At 51.2% G+C, this 16947-nt stretch overlaps 1 protein-coding gene across 2 annotated transcripts in view; it reads left to right on the top strand.

Moving 5' to 3' along the window:
- The window catches only part of Rab6b (RAB6B, member RAS oncogene family), a 54453-nt gene extending 39099 nt beyond the window's left edge, over positions 1–15354 (top strand). The window contains exons 3-8 of one of the 2 annotated variants that reach the window (XM_027414332.2): positions 3577–3630; positions 3810–3915; positions 5005–5116; positions 6366–6459; positions 9508–9574; positions 15202–15354. In XM_027414332.2, the coding sequence (XP_027270133.1) occupies positions 3577–3630; positions 3810–3915; positions 5005–5116; positions 6366–6459; positions 9508–9574; positions 15202–15266 (498 nt within the window). In that variant the 3' untranslated portion in view covers positions 15267–15354. The remainder of the gene's footprint in view (positions 1–3576; positions 3631–3809; positions 3916–5004; positions 5117–6365; positions 6460–9507; positions 9575–15201) is intronic. The other variant, XM_035443899.1, reaches the window with a different exon arrangement.
- Positions 15355–16947: the final 1593 nt, after the last annotated feature.

Here is a 16947-nt window from a genome sequence, read left to right on the forward strand (position 1 = left end):
CTGCTGTCTTGAGATCAGAGATTCATGATTATCCAGTGATCTTCACAAGATTGAACTCCTGGAAGTGGGGAGGCAATGAGGTTCTGCCCCCTCCTGAGGGTGTATAAACCGGGGGACTTTTCTTTGGTGGTGTTGCCACCTATGACTTTCCCATACAGTTGAGGGACTGCTCTTTTGTAGTAGCTTGAAGATCAGATATCGGTGGGAGAATACTGGGGAATAGGCAGTTGGTCCCTCTCAGCATTGGTTTCCTCGTTGCCCTCTCTTTGGTCAGACTCTGTTGAGGCCGAATAGAGATGCAGTATGTAGTTCAGTGAGTGTTTATGAAGTCATAGAAGTCACTGGGCTATGCATGGCTGTGGCTGGATCCAGTGGCGTTGTCCTTGTCATAGTATCTGATGACCTCTCTCCATCCATAGCAGTGAGGTGTCTGTCTCATGTGCATACAAGGAGGAAAAGGGTTGTCATTGTCACAGTTATTATCAGTAACATCCTTGTCACCACGCAGGTGATGACCTTTGGGGACATGATTTTCCATGGTCCTTCACTCTGTTGATTAAGGTTGGTTACGCTGTGTTGACAGAAGTGACTTGAACAAAATAGAAGATGGAGTCTCTCTTGTGCAACAAGAATAGGTGTATGCAGGCGAGGGCTGCTGAGGTAACTCTGCGCAGTCAGGGTCAGGCTCTGTTGAGCAGTCATCCTGCCCCCATCATCCTCAGCTGGGTGAGCCGTTGTCACTCACCCCACCATCTGCATTCCAAGCAATGAGAAAGTGAGCAGGTTGGGGCTCACTAACCCACCAAGGACTCCTCGTAGACTCATCACCGTCTCGTTCATCCTTTGATCAGAATGCAGCCACAGGAAACGTGGCCTTCGATGGGGGCAGCCACCAGCTCTGATCTGGAGCCCAGGCATCTGGTCTTGGTTCCTGGGTCACTAAAGGAGGAGTATGGCGCCCTGCAAGGATCTTGCGGCACATAGAGAAGTGGAAATTCCTGCCTGCTTGGCACATTCCTTAAGGTTCTGAGTGGACACGGAGTTGTCAGTCCACTTGCTGATAAATGAAAATGTGTGGTCACTTGGGAATGAGGCCCTGTTTGCAAGTTCTCATCGGTTGTAGATTTGCTTCCCATGACTGTGCCAGGCAAGACACTGCATAGCTGGGCTAGTGATGGCAAAATTTCAGCATGGATTTTTTCCCAGCTCAGTACCAACTGGCAAAGTCATTAGGCATGCCCACCAGCTTCCCCGGTCTTGTCCTTTCATCCCCACAGTCACGATCAGATTGGGTTGTGTCTTGTCTTTTCATCCCCACAGTCACGACCAGATGGGGTGGTGTCTACCATATGTGTGTAGCTTTTGAGTTGTGAGTTGCACATTCATGCTAGAATGTGGTACTTTATACATTACTGTGACCAAATAACCGAGAAGTGGCAACTTAAGGAAGGAAGGACTTATTTTGGTCACAGTTTGAGAAGGGCTTGTGATCATCAAGGCAAAGATGGGGTGGCAGGAGCATGAGGCTGCTCGTCACACCGTGTCCACAGTTTGGAAGAAGAGAGAGTATTGGTCCTAGTTTTCTTCTTGTTGCTGTGATAAAACACCACCCGGAACCAGCTTGGTAAGGATGGGGTTTATTTGGCTTGCTCTTCTCCATCACAGTCCATCATTTAGGGAAGTCAGGCAGGAACTCAAGCAGGAACCTGGAAGCAGGAGCTGATGCAGAGCGGCGGGGGAACACTGCTTACTTACTGGCTTGCTCCTCAGGGCTTGTTCAACCTTCTTTCTTATAGCACCTAGGACCACATGCCCAGGGGTGGCCCCGCCCACAATAGGCTGGGCTTTCCCACATCAGCTGCTAATCAAGAAACTGTCCCTGCAGACACGTCCACAGGCCATTCTAATCTGGTGGAGCCAAATGAGATTCCCTCTTCCCAGGAAACTCTTGTTTGTATTAAGTTGACAAACAAACAAAAAACCCTAACCAATCCGTAGAGGGCAAAGGGAGAGGGAGAGCAAGAGATGGAGAGGAGGGGGAGGGAAGGAAAGGGGCGCATGGGTGCTTCCTCTCAGTTTCTCCTTTTCGTTCAGTCTGGGCCCCCAGCCCATGGGTGATGCTCACATTCAGGGCGGGTCTTCCTACTCAGGTAAACTTCTCTTGGAAACGCCCTCACAGACAGCCCCAAGGTGTGTCTCCTAGGTGATTCTAAATCAAGGTGACAGAGATCTCTGTATTTACACTGACATCTCTCCTTGGTGTGTCTTCTGCATTCACTGCAGGCTTACACACGATGAAAGCTTTTCTTTCAGAGATTTTGTTTTAAATAAAGACTCAAGTGTAACTCACCACTCATGTTCCTCCTTCCTCTACTTCCAAAGTGCTGGGATTACAGACAAGGCTCGTGACTGGCTCACGGATATTTTTTCTTCTTCTTCTAAATTTGTAACTATTAACTGTTTATTATAGAAAATATAAAATATATAACAGGGAAGCAAAAATTGCCCAAGATGCAACTCTTCATTCAGATGCCAGTACACAGCATGCTCTCTTCATCTCAGCATCCAAGACAATATGAAACCATTCGTCTATTTCCTCTAGTGAAGCTGGCACCCTGCCACACACCTTGCTTTATACTGAGCCTTTTCACTGGGTGGCGGTTTCTCCAAAGCTGTATGTATTTTACAAGGTGACTCCAGGCGTAGGGTGGAGCACACTGCTGACGCTGTGCCCTGGCTGTTTGGCTCTCTGAGACTTCGTTACTACTTAGGGGTGGTGGCTCCATTTCACAATGACAGTATCTTAGTCCCAACTTATAGACACAGGATACAGGTAAGGACCAGAGAGGTGGGGTTGCCCACTAGGACAGAAGAGGCACCAGGTGGCACAGGGTGTGGGTGGCAGCCCTTGACTTGGCAGCATGAGGAGCAAAGAGCTTGTTGGGTTTTCTTTTGTTTTTGTTTTTCTAGACAGGGTTTCTCTGTGTAGTTTTTGGAGCCTGTTCTAGGACTCACTTTGTAGACCAGGCTGGCCTCAAACTCACAGAGATCCGCCTGCCTCTGCCTCCCGAGTGCTGGGACTAAAGGCGTGAGCCACCACCACCCGGCTCATTGGGTTTTCTAATAAGACATTATTGTGGATGGTGTACAGTACCCCCACCCGAGGTGGGACACACTGCTTTCTGTTCCAGGCAATGGCAAGCTCCACACACCCCCACCCCTGCAAACCCTCCCAAGAGCAACAGTGAACTCAAGTTCGAGGGAGAGGCTATGGGAGTTGGGGGGTGCTTGAGGCAGTAGGGTGCTCTACCTGGTGGGCTGTTCCTGGGGAGCCTCTCTTCCATGCCCCATTCTCTCTCACCCTTCCTGGAGCATTTTTCTCTCACTCTGCATAGAGTATTCTCTGAAAACAGAAACAAAACCTGTTCTCATCTTCGGAAAAGGATGTCAGTAGCCAGTGGAGGGACTTGCTTGGGTGTCCCCTCTGCTGTCTGTGCCACTGCCGGGGTCCCTGGGCTTTTGGCTCCTTTGTATGAGTCCTTTCCATTTTGACCTCCCTGTGCTGTTCTTTAACAGGCAACCATCGGGATTGACTTCTTGTCAAAAACCATGTACTTGGAAGACCGTACGGTGAGTTCCCGGTCTCTGACCTAGAAGGGGGCATTGTCTGATTTATTCCTCCACAGCCCCCAGTTGGGCACTCTTGGAAGTCTCTGCCAAGGCCGGGGTGGACCTGGCAGTGCCAGCGTCATGGGGTCTGGGCCTCCAACTCCCTCAACCCCATTGATGCCTCTGCCTTGACACTCTAGGTTAGACTGCAGCTCTGGGATACAGCCGGGCAAGAGAGGTTCCGAAGCCTGATCCCCAGCTACATCCGGGACTCCACAGTGGCTGTGGTGGTGTACGACATCACTAGTGAGTTGGGGGCTGTGTTGGCATGAAGGAGCTCTTGGGGTTCAATGTGACTCTGACCAGACCTGTGTGTAGGTGAATATATATATTTGTGCTCAGTGTGGGGGTAGTGTGGGAGTTACCTTGGACCACTAGTGGGTTCACTGTCCTCCAAACTCCCGTGACAGACATGGCTGAACAAGACAGGGTCCTACATGTTGGGGAGGCAGACGCTCACAAGGCTAACCCTCTGTGCCCTCCATGGCCCTGGCTGACATATGTGCCAGCTCTAGGGCTTCACAGACTCAGTGGGGCCCAGAGGTTGGGACAGGCCTTATGCAGAGGCCAGCTACCCAAGAGCATCTCGAGGAACACACCTGGGAGGGCCTCAGGCTGGCTTCATTCATAGAGGATGCTATGAGGCTCCTGAAATCACAATGGGTAGGGACATGTCTGACCCATGGCTCCCACCTGCCACCTCAGGGCTGCTTTCCCCCGTGTCTTCCTGACTGCATGCTCTGTGTATGCCCTGGCGATAGGGGAGCTAAAGGACCCGTGTCACTGGCTGTGGAGAACAGTCACCTCCCTTCCTCCAGGTGCTGGGCTTGGGTGTCACCCTGTGACTCTTCTGAGGAAGATGCTGCTGCCCTTAGATGGCTTGCTTCTGGGTTCATGTGCCTCTGGGGTGGCCTTCCTTCCATGGGTTGCAGGTTCTCTTCCCAAGCCAGCCCAGCCTTCCTCAGACTCCCTTGAGCATCCCATGGAGGGACAGCATTTCCTAGGGGCTGCCATGTCCTCTCCTCAGCGCTCTGCAGCTCAGCCAGGCCCAGCGCCTTCCTTCCACCCTCTGCTGTGGGTCTCATATCAGCTCGGACTCTTGTGTGGCCTCTAGAGTCATTGTTCTGTATAGAAATGGTGACAGCCTAGCTTTCCAGATATGGTGACTTCTCTCCCTTGGGTGGCTGAGCAGTGCTGGAGGCTCTCCAGGGTCACAGGGCAGACTTCCCTGTATAGCCCCAGCCTAGTTGGGATGTGGAGATTGGGTTAGTGTCTAGGTATAAGCTTGCCTCTGGGACCTTTCCTTCTCACTCTGTCCCCACTTCCTGCCTCCAGATCTCAACTCCTTCCAGCAGACTTCTAAGTGGATCGATGATGTCAGGACAGAGAGGGGCAGTGACGTGATCATCATGCTTGTGGGCAACAAGACGGATCTGGCTGACAAGAGGTATGGAAGTGCTCTGGGTAGCTGGACTGTGCTTCCTCACCTGTCTGTGGCCCAGGAAGTCTGAGGTGAAGAGAACAGTAGGGCTTGCCTCCACGAACAGGAACACTGACCTGCCTGTTAGACCCCACACACTGCAAGCTTTTTGTCTCAAAGCTCCATCTTCCTCAGCCCAGCAAAGGCAGGGTGTGGCAGGGACCTGTCTGCACAGATGTTCCCATTACAATCCCATTACAGTAGCCTCTGACACAGTGGCCCCCTGGGCTGGAGCTCCTGTCCCCATGAAAGCTCTGCATTAACATGGGACCTGAAACCCAGGTCCTCAGGAATGAGTCTGTGGAAGGTCAGCAGAACACAGACCTTGTCCCCAGTCATCCTGATTTATCCTGTGTCTGGGCATAGAGTGTTACCGGAAGAGGCATCTTCATAGCTTCAGTGTCTCTGCCCACTAAGGTGTCCTTTCCATGTGTGTCTACTCTCAGAACTCTGTGCTGACTTGGACAGGTAAGGCCATGTGTCATGGTTTCTGATACAGCCCGTGGGCTTCTTACAGTATCCCTGCCATTAAGACATAATCTGAGTCAGAGATGAGAGTCAACCTAGAGGGGAGGGAAATGGGCTCCTCTGCAGAGCTGGGGGCCTGGGGGTGGGGTTACTTTTAATTTTGGTGTTTGCTTTAGGAAAGGTCACTGACGATTCCTCCCAAGAAAGGCTGTGAGTGTCTGGGAGTTCTAGTTCTAATGGCTTCCGAGAAAGGCAATGGGGATGTGGCTCAGGTGTAGAGTGCTTGCCTTCCATGCATGAAGCCCTGGGATCAGTCCCCAGCACTCATAAACCAGGCTCGGTGGGATACGCCTGCAGTCCCTGTTCTAGAGAGGTGGACACAGGAGGATCAGAAGTTCAGTGTCATTCTTTGCTATCTCACAAATTCAAGGTCAGCCTCGGCTACATGTGACCCTTCCTACCCCCCCCACATGTGGGGGGGGTAGCCTCACTCCCTAGTTCAGAAGACATGGAAGAAATATGGAAAAGGGCCAGAGTCCTCTATGCTCAGGCACCACCTTCTTACTAGACAGACTACGGCTGGCATTCTGTCAGGGACCCGTGGGCAGTGAGCCTGTCTTCAGGACTGACCCAGGGGGCTGGCAGGCTCCCTCTGTCCACCCGCAGTCCTTCATCTCAGGTTGCCTCCTCATATCTGCCAGGGTTGCCTCTCTGCCACCTGATCTCCTCCTCTCCCCTTCATTTCTAGGCAGATAACCATCGAGGAAGGGGAGCAGAGGGCCAAAGAACTGAGCGTTATGTTTATCGAGACCAGCGCGAAGACCGGCTACAACGTGAAGCAGGTGAGGACACAGCTGGCGATGTCCCTGTCTTGCTCAGGTCTAGAAGCCCTCACCTGGGACCTTCCTTGCCCTGAGTTGGCTAGTGACTAGGTCAGGGCAGCTAGCCAGTGCATAAACCTATTACTCTGAGCAGTGGGGGATGGCACCGATAAAGTGCCATCAGCCAGGCAGGCTGGTCAGCCAGGGCTGATAAAGCAGGTGAGATGAGCCATGCGGATGCTGTTAGTCACTGGTCTCCACAGCTGTGTCAGGTGTGGGTCCCTGTGGCGGCGTGTGTGGACGAGGGTCCAGCATGGACTTCCACCTGGCTGAGAAAGCTGTGGTTCCTAGCATCTCACTTCGCTTCAAATGAGAGCACAAGGTATTTAGTCTGATTAATGTGTTGGGTTTATGTCTTGGATGTGGCAAGAACTCGAGGCCATGAAGGACAGCTCAGAAATGGGAAAAAGAGGTTCCCATGCAGCTGGGGATGACAGGAGGGAGAAGAGGTGGAGCCCAGGCTGGAGCAGTCATGTTTAGCTGGGATTTACAGAACCCAAGTAGTTCATGAGCAGAGCTTAGCTGTTCGGGCTCCCTAGGCTTAAGAAAATCCTGTATTGTGACTACTCACTCATCTATCGCCTGATCCTCAGTGACGGACAAAGACAGCCAGGCTCAGTCTTAGTGAGTGCAGTGAGTCTCTCACTGACAGAAACCACAGCTGTCTTCTAGTTGCTTCACCATGTGACAGGCATCCTGCATTTCACACCCTTGTGAGCCTCAGCATCCCACTAGCTAAGCCTGCTGTTTAATGTGTCTGTAAGGAGACACAGATGTCACCAAGGCACAGATTTATGATCCTTAAACATTCGGGAAGTTTCATTCAGAACCAAGCAGTTTCCTTTACTATCTCCATAACTGACTTTACTGATGAAAAGGAGTCCGTAGGCTTCAGAGATTGCAAAAGGGGTCCGTGGCCCGAGCAAGGTGAGAATCCCTATTTTGGAGCATGAGGAGGACAAGATGACATGGAGGAAGGGCACCACAGGTGGGGCTGATGGGAGAAGAGGCCTGGCAGGAGGGTGCCTGCAGCACAGGAAAGGGACTCTTGAGCAAGGAGAGCGGCTTGCTGTGCTGTCTACTGTAATCCTAGATTTCCCAGGAACACCAGGCAAACCTAGCACCAGTTGACCTTTAGGAGATAGTGATGGTTCACTCCAGGTTGACAGTGCTGGTGACTTCAGAGAATAAGGTTGACAGACAAGCTAGAAGGGACAGTAGGAGGGGCAGTTATGGCCACATATGGGAGACCCACAGCATCTGGAACCCAGTGCCCAGTTGGAGGGCCCTCAGTAGCTCCATCCATCCCAGCCCCTTCCGGGTCTCCGTGAGTATCAGTTGTGAGCCCGAGGTCCTGTCTTCGGGGCGTCTCAGGGAGGAGGAGGTGCTGCTCTTTGGGTCCAGTGGTGTCATGGGAAATGGAAGCCGAGGACAGCATTAGGCATCCATAGAGCAGGTAGCATCTGCACAGCCCTCTGGGCCAAGGAGAGGCTGGTCCCTTTTCCTGTCCTGGAATGATCTGGAGTCTGGGCAAGAGTTTGAGCAGGGGTTAAATCTGGCCAGCTTTACAAATCACCACAGACTATGTAGCAGATAGACAACAGAAAACTATTTCTCCCTGCTCCTGCTCTGAAGGCCGAGGAGTCAGCTTGAAGGTGCTGGTACATTTAGTGTCCTGAGCACCTCTTCCCCCATGTTTGACACCTTCTAAGTTGTTTCCTCACATGAAAGGAACTTGCAGGCTCCCTCAGCCTTTTTGTCAAGGTGATAGTCCCAGTCAGGAGGGCTCCTTAAGGCTGCACATCCTTAGACAGTCCTTCTGTGGTTCAGGTTTTAACATATGAACTCGGGGTATGGGGGTGGGGGGTGGGGATACCCAGCCGTCCAGACCAGTCCAGAATCTTCTCTGCTGTTGGCTTCTGCCTATACATGTTACTTTCAAGATGTTATCCCCGCCAGCCTCCACCTTTCAGGTTCCCCGGATGTCCCTTCCTGTTCTCATACACGCTCACTCAGGTAGACACACACACGAACCCACACTCCAAGTGCTTGCTTCCCCCTTTGTCTCTTTCTAGTATACACATAGAAACATGACATTCACAGTACCACACACACACACACACACACCTCTTCCCTCGTATGCTTACACACTCACACACACACACACACACACACACACACACACACTGTATTACACACACACTCTCTACAAACACAATCATGCACACTCCACATCCATACAAACCCACAGTATCATGGTGGCATGTTCTTGTCCCTCACAGTGGCTGTGCCCCTGGCTCCCAGCATCTGGCTGCCCCAGTGCCCCTGGGGCATGTCATTTGTCTTAAGTCAGGTCAGAAACTGGTTTTCTCAAGCCAGTCCCCATGTGAGGGTAGTAGACAGAAGCCTACTGAAGGACCTGGATGACTTCTGCTCTAGGACAGTCCTCATGCCACCTGCTGACTGTCTCTGACCAGCCTGCCTGTGGGAGAAGCCACAGCTTTGCAATGTGTGTGAGCATGCGTGTGTTTACACCTACGCAGGCCACAGGTTAACTTCTGGTGTCATTTCTTAGGTGTCATCCATATTGTATTTTGAGACAGGGTCCGGTTTTATATGGACTGCACCAGTTCAGTTAGGGTGGCAGGCAAGTGAGTCCTTGGGAACCTACCTGTCTCTGCCACCCCCATGTAGCGGGCTTTTAACGTGGGTTCTGGGGATTGAAGATGGGGCTTCTGCTTGTGTGGTGAGCACTTTATTGACTGAACTGTCTCCCTAACCCCTGTTCCCTCTTCCTGCAAACACCTTGAGACCTGCCAGGCCCAGCATTGTGAGGTACTATGGTGATAGCAAAGGGTTTAGAACAGCCTGCACTCCAGGGCACATTCAGTGGACAGTTGGGCAATTAATGCCTAAGATCCATACACACGAGGAGAGGGGTGCAGGAGGAGACCAGGAGAGGGGAAGAGGGGGATTGGGCGAGCATCACCCTGCATCTCCTGCCTGCAGCTCTTCCGACGTGTGGCATCGGCTCTGCCCGGCATGGAGAACGTCCAGGAGAAGAGCAAAGAAGGGAGTATCCTTTTCCTTTAACACGTAGGTGAAAAGACGGTTCCCAAAGTCCATGCTTCACTTGGTGTTTCAGTAGAGCAAACGAATACCACCTGCCTCCAGCCCAGCCTTCCCTGGACTGACAGAGATAGCCAGGCCACCTCTGTTCAGCAGCAGGATAGGCTCCAAGGCCTTGGAGCTCCCCGCCCAGCTCTAACCAAGGCTGCCTCCTCTTTCCCAGCAGTGAAGAGAAGCAAGGGCTATGCAGCCATGTTGTGGGGAGGTGAGGGGAGCGGAGGAGAAATAGTGGCTCTGTTTTGCTTTGTGGTGAACACAATGTGCGTTTCGTGAGTCCACTGGAGATCCCAGGCAAGGATGACTCCATACGGTGAGCACTTGCTTCCGGCTTGTCAGTGCTTCCTCCGTCTCCCCACTGCTCTGTGGAACAAGCTTGCACAGCACACCCACAGTGACTGAAACTTAGCTAACACCCAGATGCTGAAACTGGGGTTCACAGAGGTAGAATGGTTTACTTAAAGGCACATTGTATGTAACCTAGGGAATTAGGATTCACACTGAGGCTTCTTTCATAGCTACCCCTACTCCGTTCTGGGGTGCTGTCTCTCAAAGGGCACCTGAGAGGATACAATTAGAAGCCCACAAATAGGCGTCCTTTGAAGTTAGTCAGATGTCCCTGCCAGAGTAAGGGCTGAGAGACTGGACACTCACACCCCAGCATACGTCTTTCATAATGTGATCTGCCCCTGCAAGGCTTCCCAGCCACTCCACTTACCGGTAGTGGTTCAGGCTGATGAGGGTGAAAACAAAAGAAACATCTAGCTTGATGTGAGAGGCCACAGTGATGATTTTGCTGTCCCTGTCCCTTTCCTCTGCTCAGTGCACCTGGTGTGGGGTAGAAAATAAGGACCTAACAGTTGCCACAAGGGTGAGCCTGAGACAGACTCAAGCCCCCAAGGAACAGGTATCCATCCCAATAATGCCCGAGGACAAACAGTATCTGTGTGCTTCTGAGACCAACAGGGCACCAAGGGGGCAGACTCAGGTGTGTCACCCGGCTGGTCAGTCACAAAACCTCACCTGCAGGTAAGGATACAGAAACAGACTCTGAGGCTACAGAGAGTGTCTCCCCACTCTCATTGCATGACTGAGCTGGGCTGCATTCCCTGCGGGGAAGACACCCCCAGTGTCACCAGACATTTGTGGGGCCTTTGAGTTGCCATAGAAGTCAGAAACCTACCTGTAAGGTCAAGAAGAGATCAGGAAGGCAAGAGATGTGGTGACCCCCAGTGTGCCCACTGGGAGGGACAGATAGCTGCCCTCTGTCCTGCCCATTCCAAAGGCAAAGCCAACCTACGTGGGTGAGTGGTGGCCATTCATTCATGTTCTCCCAGAGCATGGTCCACGTGGAATTCTGTGCTGGACCAACAATCAGGTCACATGGGCTCCCACTTCAGGGTGACTACTAGCATGGCACCCTAGTGTACCTAGCATCTCACTCAGCTCTAAGAGAAGAGTGCTGAGCCTATAGCAAGTGGATCACACAGAGCAGGCTGGGCTATGTCTGTCTGTGCTGTGTTATATCCCATCTGGCAGATGCAGCCATACCTTTCCCAGGTGCCCAATGGCTGGAGACTCCTAGGAGGCAAGACTAGAACAGCCTGGAACAGACTAGAGTCAGCCCAGAAGGGACCAGGTGGAAGCAGTGGCCACTCGGCTCAGCTGGGGTATTGGGCTAACACATCTGCTTACTGATGGTTCAAACCCAGATGTTTTGAGGATGTGTCCTTGGGGTTATGCTTGGGATTGCATCAGCGTAAGGAGCAAGCACACAGAAGTGCCACTTAGTGATGCTGTGTGAAAGGTTTTTGTGTGGCTCTGTTCCCTGGACGGGGGGGGGGGGTAATGGATATGTGGATGTGTCATTTCTTTGTCCTGCTTCCGGATCCCCAGAGAGTTACTGCACTTCACCTCTACCCGGCACAGGAAGCCTCCCTAGAGCCATTCTAGCAGCTTCTCTCCCTCTCCCACCCCACCTCTGTCCCAGCTCTGTCTCCATAGCAGCTCTCACTCTGACAGAGTTGGGCAAAGGGACCACAGAATGATAGAGCCACGAGCCCCTTGCTGGGTCCACACACACAGAGCTTTCCTCTCTGGCAGTGACCTGGCAGTAACTATGTGCCCTATGGAGAGAGGATGCTTACGTCTCCCAAGCAGGGCAGAGCCTGCCCCAGACCTCCCAGCTGGTAAACTTGCAGAGCTGTGACAAAGTCCAAATGTTTGTATCCTGTAGCCACCGTCCTCTGATAGAGCAGTGAGGAGCTTTGACACCCCAGAAACACAGAGCTGTGCCCCCCATAGCACCAGAAGCACGTCTCTGCTGGGCAGAGAAGCATAACCAGCAGTTGGAGACAAGATGGTAACAGGCCGTCTGGGCCCATCACTGTTTCAGGAACCATTAGACAGTGATCCTTGATGTGGTTAGTGATGGGCCATACCTGAGGTCCTGAGCGTGGCCCGTGCACCATCCTGGGTTAAGAGGGATGAGCAGCCACACTCTGTTCTGCCTACAGAAGTCATGGGGTATGCTCATCCCAAGTCCTATGGCACATCTCCGCACTCTTCTGGGGACTGTTGAGAAGTCAGTCCTGTTTGTCCCCATCTTTTCAGTCAAAAGCAACCCTTGTGCACAGTATTTCAGTGGCACGTAGCATTACAAAACAGAAACGTTCAATGTTAATATGTACAAAAGCTTGCAGCAAATTATTTAAAGTTGTGCTTTCTAATATTATAGTCTTCCATGAGTGTTTCCACATAAATTAATTAAAATTGAGTTAAGATAAAAGTTAAGTTTCAGGATGTGGAGATGAGTCAGTGGGTAAGAGCACTTGCAGCAAAAGCCTGAAGACCCAAGTTTGAATCCCCAACACTCGTGTGGCCCAGACAAGGCCACACACAACTGTAACCCCAATACTGTGGGGAACAGAGAGAGAAGGCTCAGCTGACCACCAGCCTAGCTCCAGATTTAGTGAGAGAGCCCATTTTACACACACACACACACACACACACACACACACACACACACACACACACACTTTAAAAAGTTTAGTTCCTTGATTGTGCCAGCATTATCCAAGCCCTCAATTGCCAGTGTTGCTAGTGGCCACTGGACATGCAAATATAGAGTGCCCACTATCAATCACAAGCCCTTTTGAACAGTGCCATTTTGGAATTATCCAGTGTCTATAGGAATGACTTCCCAGGTGTCGTGCATTGGAATGTTCCAGAGAACTTTTTAATAATTCACCCTGTATACCCTTCTCCGGATCCACCAATGTGGGACCCATGAAAATGTACTTTTTAATAGGTTTCTCAGGAGATTTTAGACAGTCCAAAAACACCATGTGGTGTACAAAAGTATTATGCCTCAGATTGCACTGTAGATTTCTTTGGAACAGTAGTCAGGCCACTCCCGAATGGGACAGAATGTCATACTGTAGCAGCAGCCAGCCTTCCAGCTAGACCAGTGCTTCTCAGCTGATTGACTCTGATCCCTCCTTCTTGAGGGGTATTGAGCAATGTCTGCAGATGACTTTGGTTATGGTAAGTTAGGGGACTGGGAAGCAGGTGTATCTGGCATCTGGCGGGTAGAGATCAGGGACACTGCAAGCATCCTTCACCCTCAGAGGGTACCACAACAAAGTGAGTGAGATTGATGTAGAGGAGCCCATCCAAGAAGGATTTTAGAAAAACCCACTCATTGAAAGCAAAACTGGGCAGGAGGTACAGCTAGTGGTTGAGTACATGCTTGATGTTTCTGAGGCCTTGGGTTCAATTCCCAGTACAAGTAAGTAAGTAGACAAACTCTTGGTGGGAAAGGCAGGTAGCCTTGGGTTTCACCCAGACCCCTCAGCCTCCAGTCTGGATGATGGGTGTTTTTCTTGCCACTCTGAAGTCTGATGCTAAAGTTAGAGGACACATCTTCTGTGCCTCACACCAGGATCAGAGGAGGTATTCACTGCAGCCTGAAGATACTCCACAAAGGGGGTGACATAGGCACAAGCCCAGAATGAGGACACTTACAGGTAAGGGAAGGGGCGGGAATCTGGATGGGGCAGGGCTGTGTGAAGTATTTCTAGAAGGAAGGAAAGTATAGTGTCGAAGGAGACAGTTTTGACTACTGGAACCTCCATGTATGGCGGAGGGCAGGGGTCAGGCCAGATTGAGGGAAGACCTGAATGCTAGTATGAGAGACCTTGGATGCTGTGTCTCTGCTCGAGGTGATGGTGTGGGTGCCACTGAGCTGGCTTAGGGATGCCACTCTGCTGAGAGAGTGGGTGGAAAGGCTCAGAGGGGCAGCTGGGAAAATGAGGAGACCCCAGTGAGGCCTGTCCCCAGAGCCAACAGTGCAAGCCTAGGAACGAGAGGGTACGAGGATCAGTGAGGGCCACCAAAGAACCCCAGCTGGCAGAGAACATGGGGAAAGTCTGGGCAGTATTTGTAGAGATTTAGGGTGTGGAAGAGGACTGTGGAACAGGAGAGGACAGAGCTGGGCTGAGTGGGAGCGGGAAGGAGAGCTAGTGTCTACAACCTGCTGACTTATGTATCCTTTGCCATGCATGGCGTTACAAGTGTAGGTGAACATACATACACACGCCAACAAGGTAGACCTTACGGCTTTGTATGTACACACATACAATATAGGGAAAATCACACTCAAAATACATACTATGCTGAGTGATTGTTAGAAGGGGCAAAATACTGGCTGTGAGCTTCCTAACAGCTGAGGCAAGGAGAGACAATGTGAACTTTGGGGTATATTATTCCTAAAGAACCTCACCTATTATCCCCAAATAGGGGACACAGAGGCACCCTTTGAATGCCAGAAGCAAGCCCCATCACCACCCCACCTCTCACTCCCATTTACTACAACAGTGCAGCCAGCACCACAGTTCAGCCAAGGATCAGGGAGACTGCAGAACACCTAAGGGCTTGGTGCTCAGCAGCAGTGAGATGATCTGGCCAGATGCAAAGCTGAAGTCTCAAGGAGTTAGTCTGGTTTGCCGCCAGAGACGATGGGAGGGAACAGGCTGCCCTACACTTTGAATCCACTCTGGTGTTTCTGGCAAGTGTGATTTAGCCCCCGGTCCCCAGAATGCCAGGAGAAAGGGCATTCTGTTTAGGCCCCCATTGATGCAGCTTCTCACTGTGGTGGCCTTGAGAAGTAAGGACCACCCCTTGCTCACCAGGACATCCCCACATCCTCCTGTACTTTATGATGTGGACGTTCACATCGGTCGGAGCCTGGCCAGGGCGACTCTGCCTTACCAGAGCACTTTGGAGTAGGGCTAGCAGTTAATGAGTCTGAGACTAAGGTGTGGTGCTGGAGTTTGAGCACCATTCAGCAGTTACTGGGGAAAGCTTTTGAGACAGGCCCTCCCTCGCCTATGTCACAGCCCAAGTTTTGCTCTGGGCAGACAGTTTGGGGGATGTAGGCAGGCAGAGGTAGAGAGGAGGGTGGGAGATGGGCAATTCCTTCCCACTCCAGCTAAGCTAAGAGCTGAGTCTGGAGGTTTGCAGAGGGACAGAGTGGCATCTTGGTGACCGTTATCTTCCTTAGCCAGCCTCCTACAGTGATTGACATCAAGCTGGACAAGCCCCAGGAGCCCCCAGCCAGCGAGGGTGGCTGCTCCTGCTAATGCAGAGCTCACTCGGCTTCCTCTACTCACTACTCACTTGTGTTGCCTCCTAATGGTTAGCTTCCTAAAGGGGTGGGAAATGAGTTTATCAAACGGGAGGATCTTTCTTTTCTCTCTCTCTCTCTCTAGGAGTAGGGTGGGACATGGGGAGGGAGGCTGGGCATCAGGGACCACGTCACTCTTAACAGCTGTTACCTAAACAACTATTTTTTGGTTTGGTTGTAATATATTGTACTTTATTAAGATTGCCAAAAACTGTTAAAATTAAAAAAAATTTAAATCATGTGTATACAAACTTTTTGCCAGATAAAAAAAGTAGTCATTTTTATTTGAAAGATGTGCTTTTTTTTTGGTTTTGTTTTTGTATATTTGTAAACTTATAGAGAACCTCTCCACACACCTCTTCCTTCCTGTTCTCTTGGAACTGTATCATCTCTGCCTTCCTCCCACCCCCAGCCCTGTAAATTAAAGCAATTAACTGAACAATAGTAATTAGGTTCCCGTCCTGGGTCACATGACTCAAACCAACCAAGCCCTCTACCTAGGCTCCCCTCAGTCAAATCAGACCCTAGTTTATCAAAAGAGCCTTAGAGGGGGCATTGATCAGTCCTTGCTCGACAGAGTGGGACACATTAGCTGGCCCCTGAGTTTCGGAAATGAAAGCCCGTGGATTGTAGCATCAGCAGCAAGCCCTAGGACTGCTTCTGCCTGTCTCCTCCCCTGAAAAAACATGGCAACCAACCGTGTGTTCTCTGTGCTGACCCAGTGACGTGCAGAGTGAGAAGTTCCTGGAAGAATGAGATGCTCCTGGCAGCTGAGGGCTGAGGCAGTGTGGGGTTCTCAAATGTTGTAACTTACTGGCCCAACAGTTGACACATGTAGTTAGGCTGACTAGCCAACTCAATGTGTGAGTCTGGGTGGCTCAGGGATGCTGAAGCCTGGGGCACACGGCATTGGTCCACCTATATGACTGGAGAAGTGAGGGTTGTCTGCCCTGACTGAACAGTATGTGTCCTCAGACCCTCTACTGATCTTGCTGAGTTCTGTTGTGGAAACGTTGGTTCCTTGATGTGTTTTCACCCCCTGGCATGGTATATTTGAAATCTTTGTATGAATACCTTTGGGAGTGTTGTGGCTGCACCACAGGCATCTTGGGGTTACTGTGGGGTTTCCAGGAGGTTGCCCAGGGCACTGCAACATGCCCCCAGCAAGCTTTCTTTGTATTTCCACTCATTCCTGAGACTGTTTTAGTCTTAAAAACCTTCAAAGGCTCTAGCAGAGTGCTCTCCTCCAAGTAAAGTAACTCACATTCTCAATGCTCCTAGACTCACTGTCCCAGGTCTGCCCAAAGACAGACAGGGGCAGCGACTCTAATCAGACATCCCAGTCCCATAGCATTGGCTTTTCTCCAGACCGCTGATGAGCAGGTAAATGCAGCCACAGGGCAGGACTCCAACAAGAGGGTTGGAATGAATTATGGAACTTCTCAGAAATGAGTTCAAAATGGCAGCCTTCATGGCAGGGGCTGATTTTGTGAGTGGGCCTGCTGTGTTCCTCCATCCTGGGAGAGTGTCAGAGCCAGTTCTGGTGGAGAAGAGAGCAAGCAGGATCCTCCTGGGTACCTATTCCAGAAGGCAAGGAGCAATGTACAAGCGTAATTGAAACGTCGCGTGTTTAGCTT

Source organism: Cricetulus griseus, chromosome 4, assembly GCF_003668045.3.
Source record: "Cricetulus griseus strain 17A/GY chromosome 4, alternate assembly CriGri-PICRH-1.0, whole genome shotgun sequence".
In the NCBI taxonomy this organism is placed as follows: domain Eukaryota; kingdom Metazoa; phylum Chordata; class Mammalia; order Rodentia; family Cricetidae; genus Cricetulus; species Cricetulus griseus.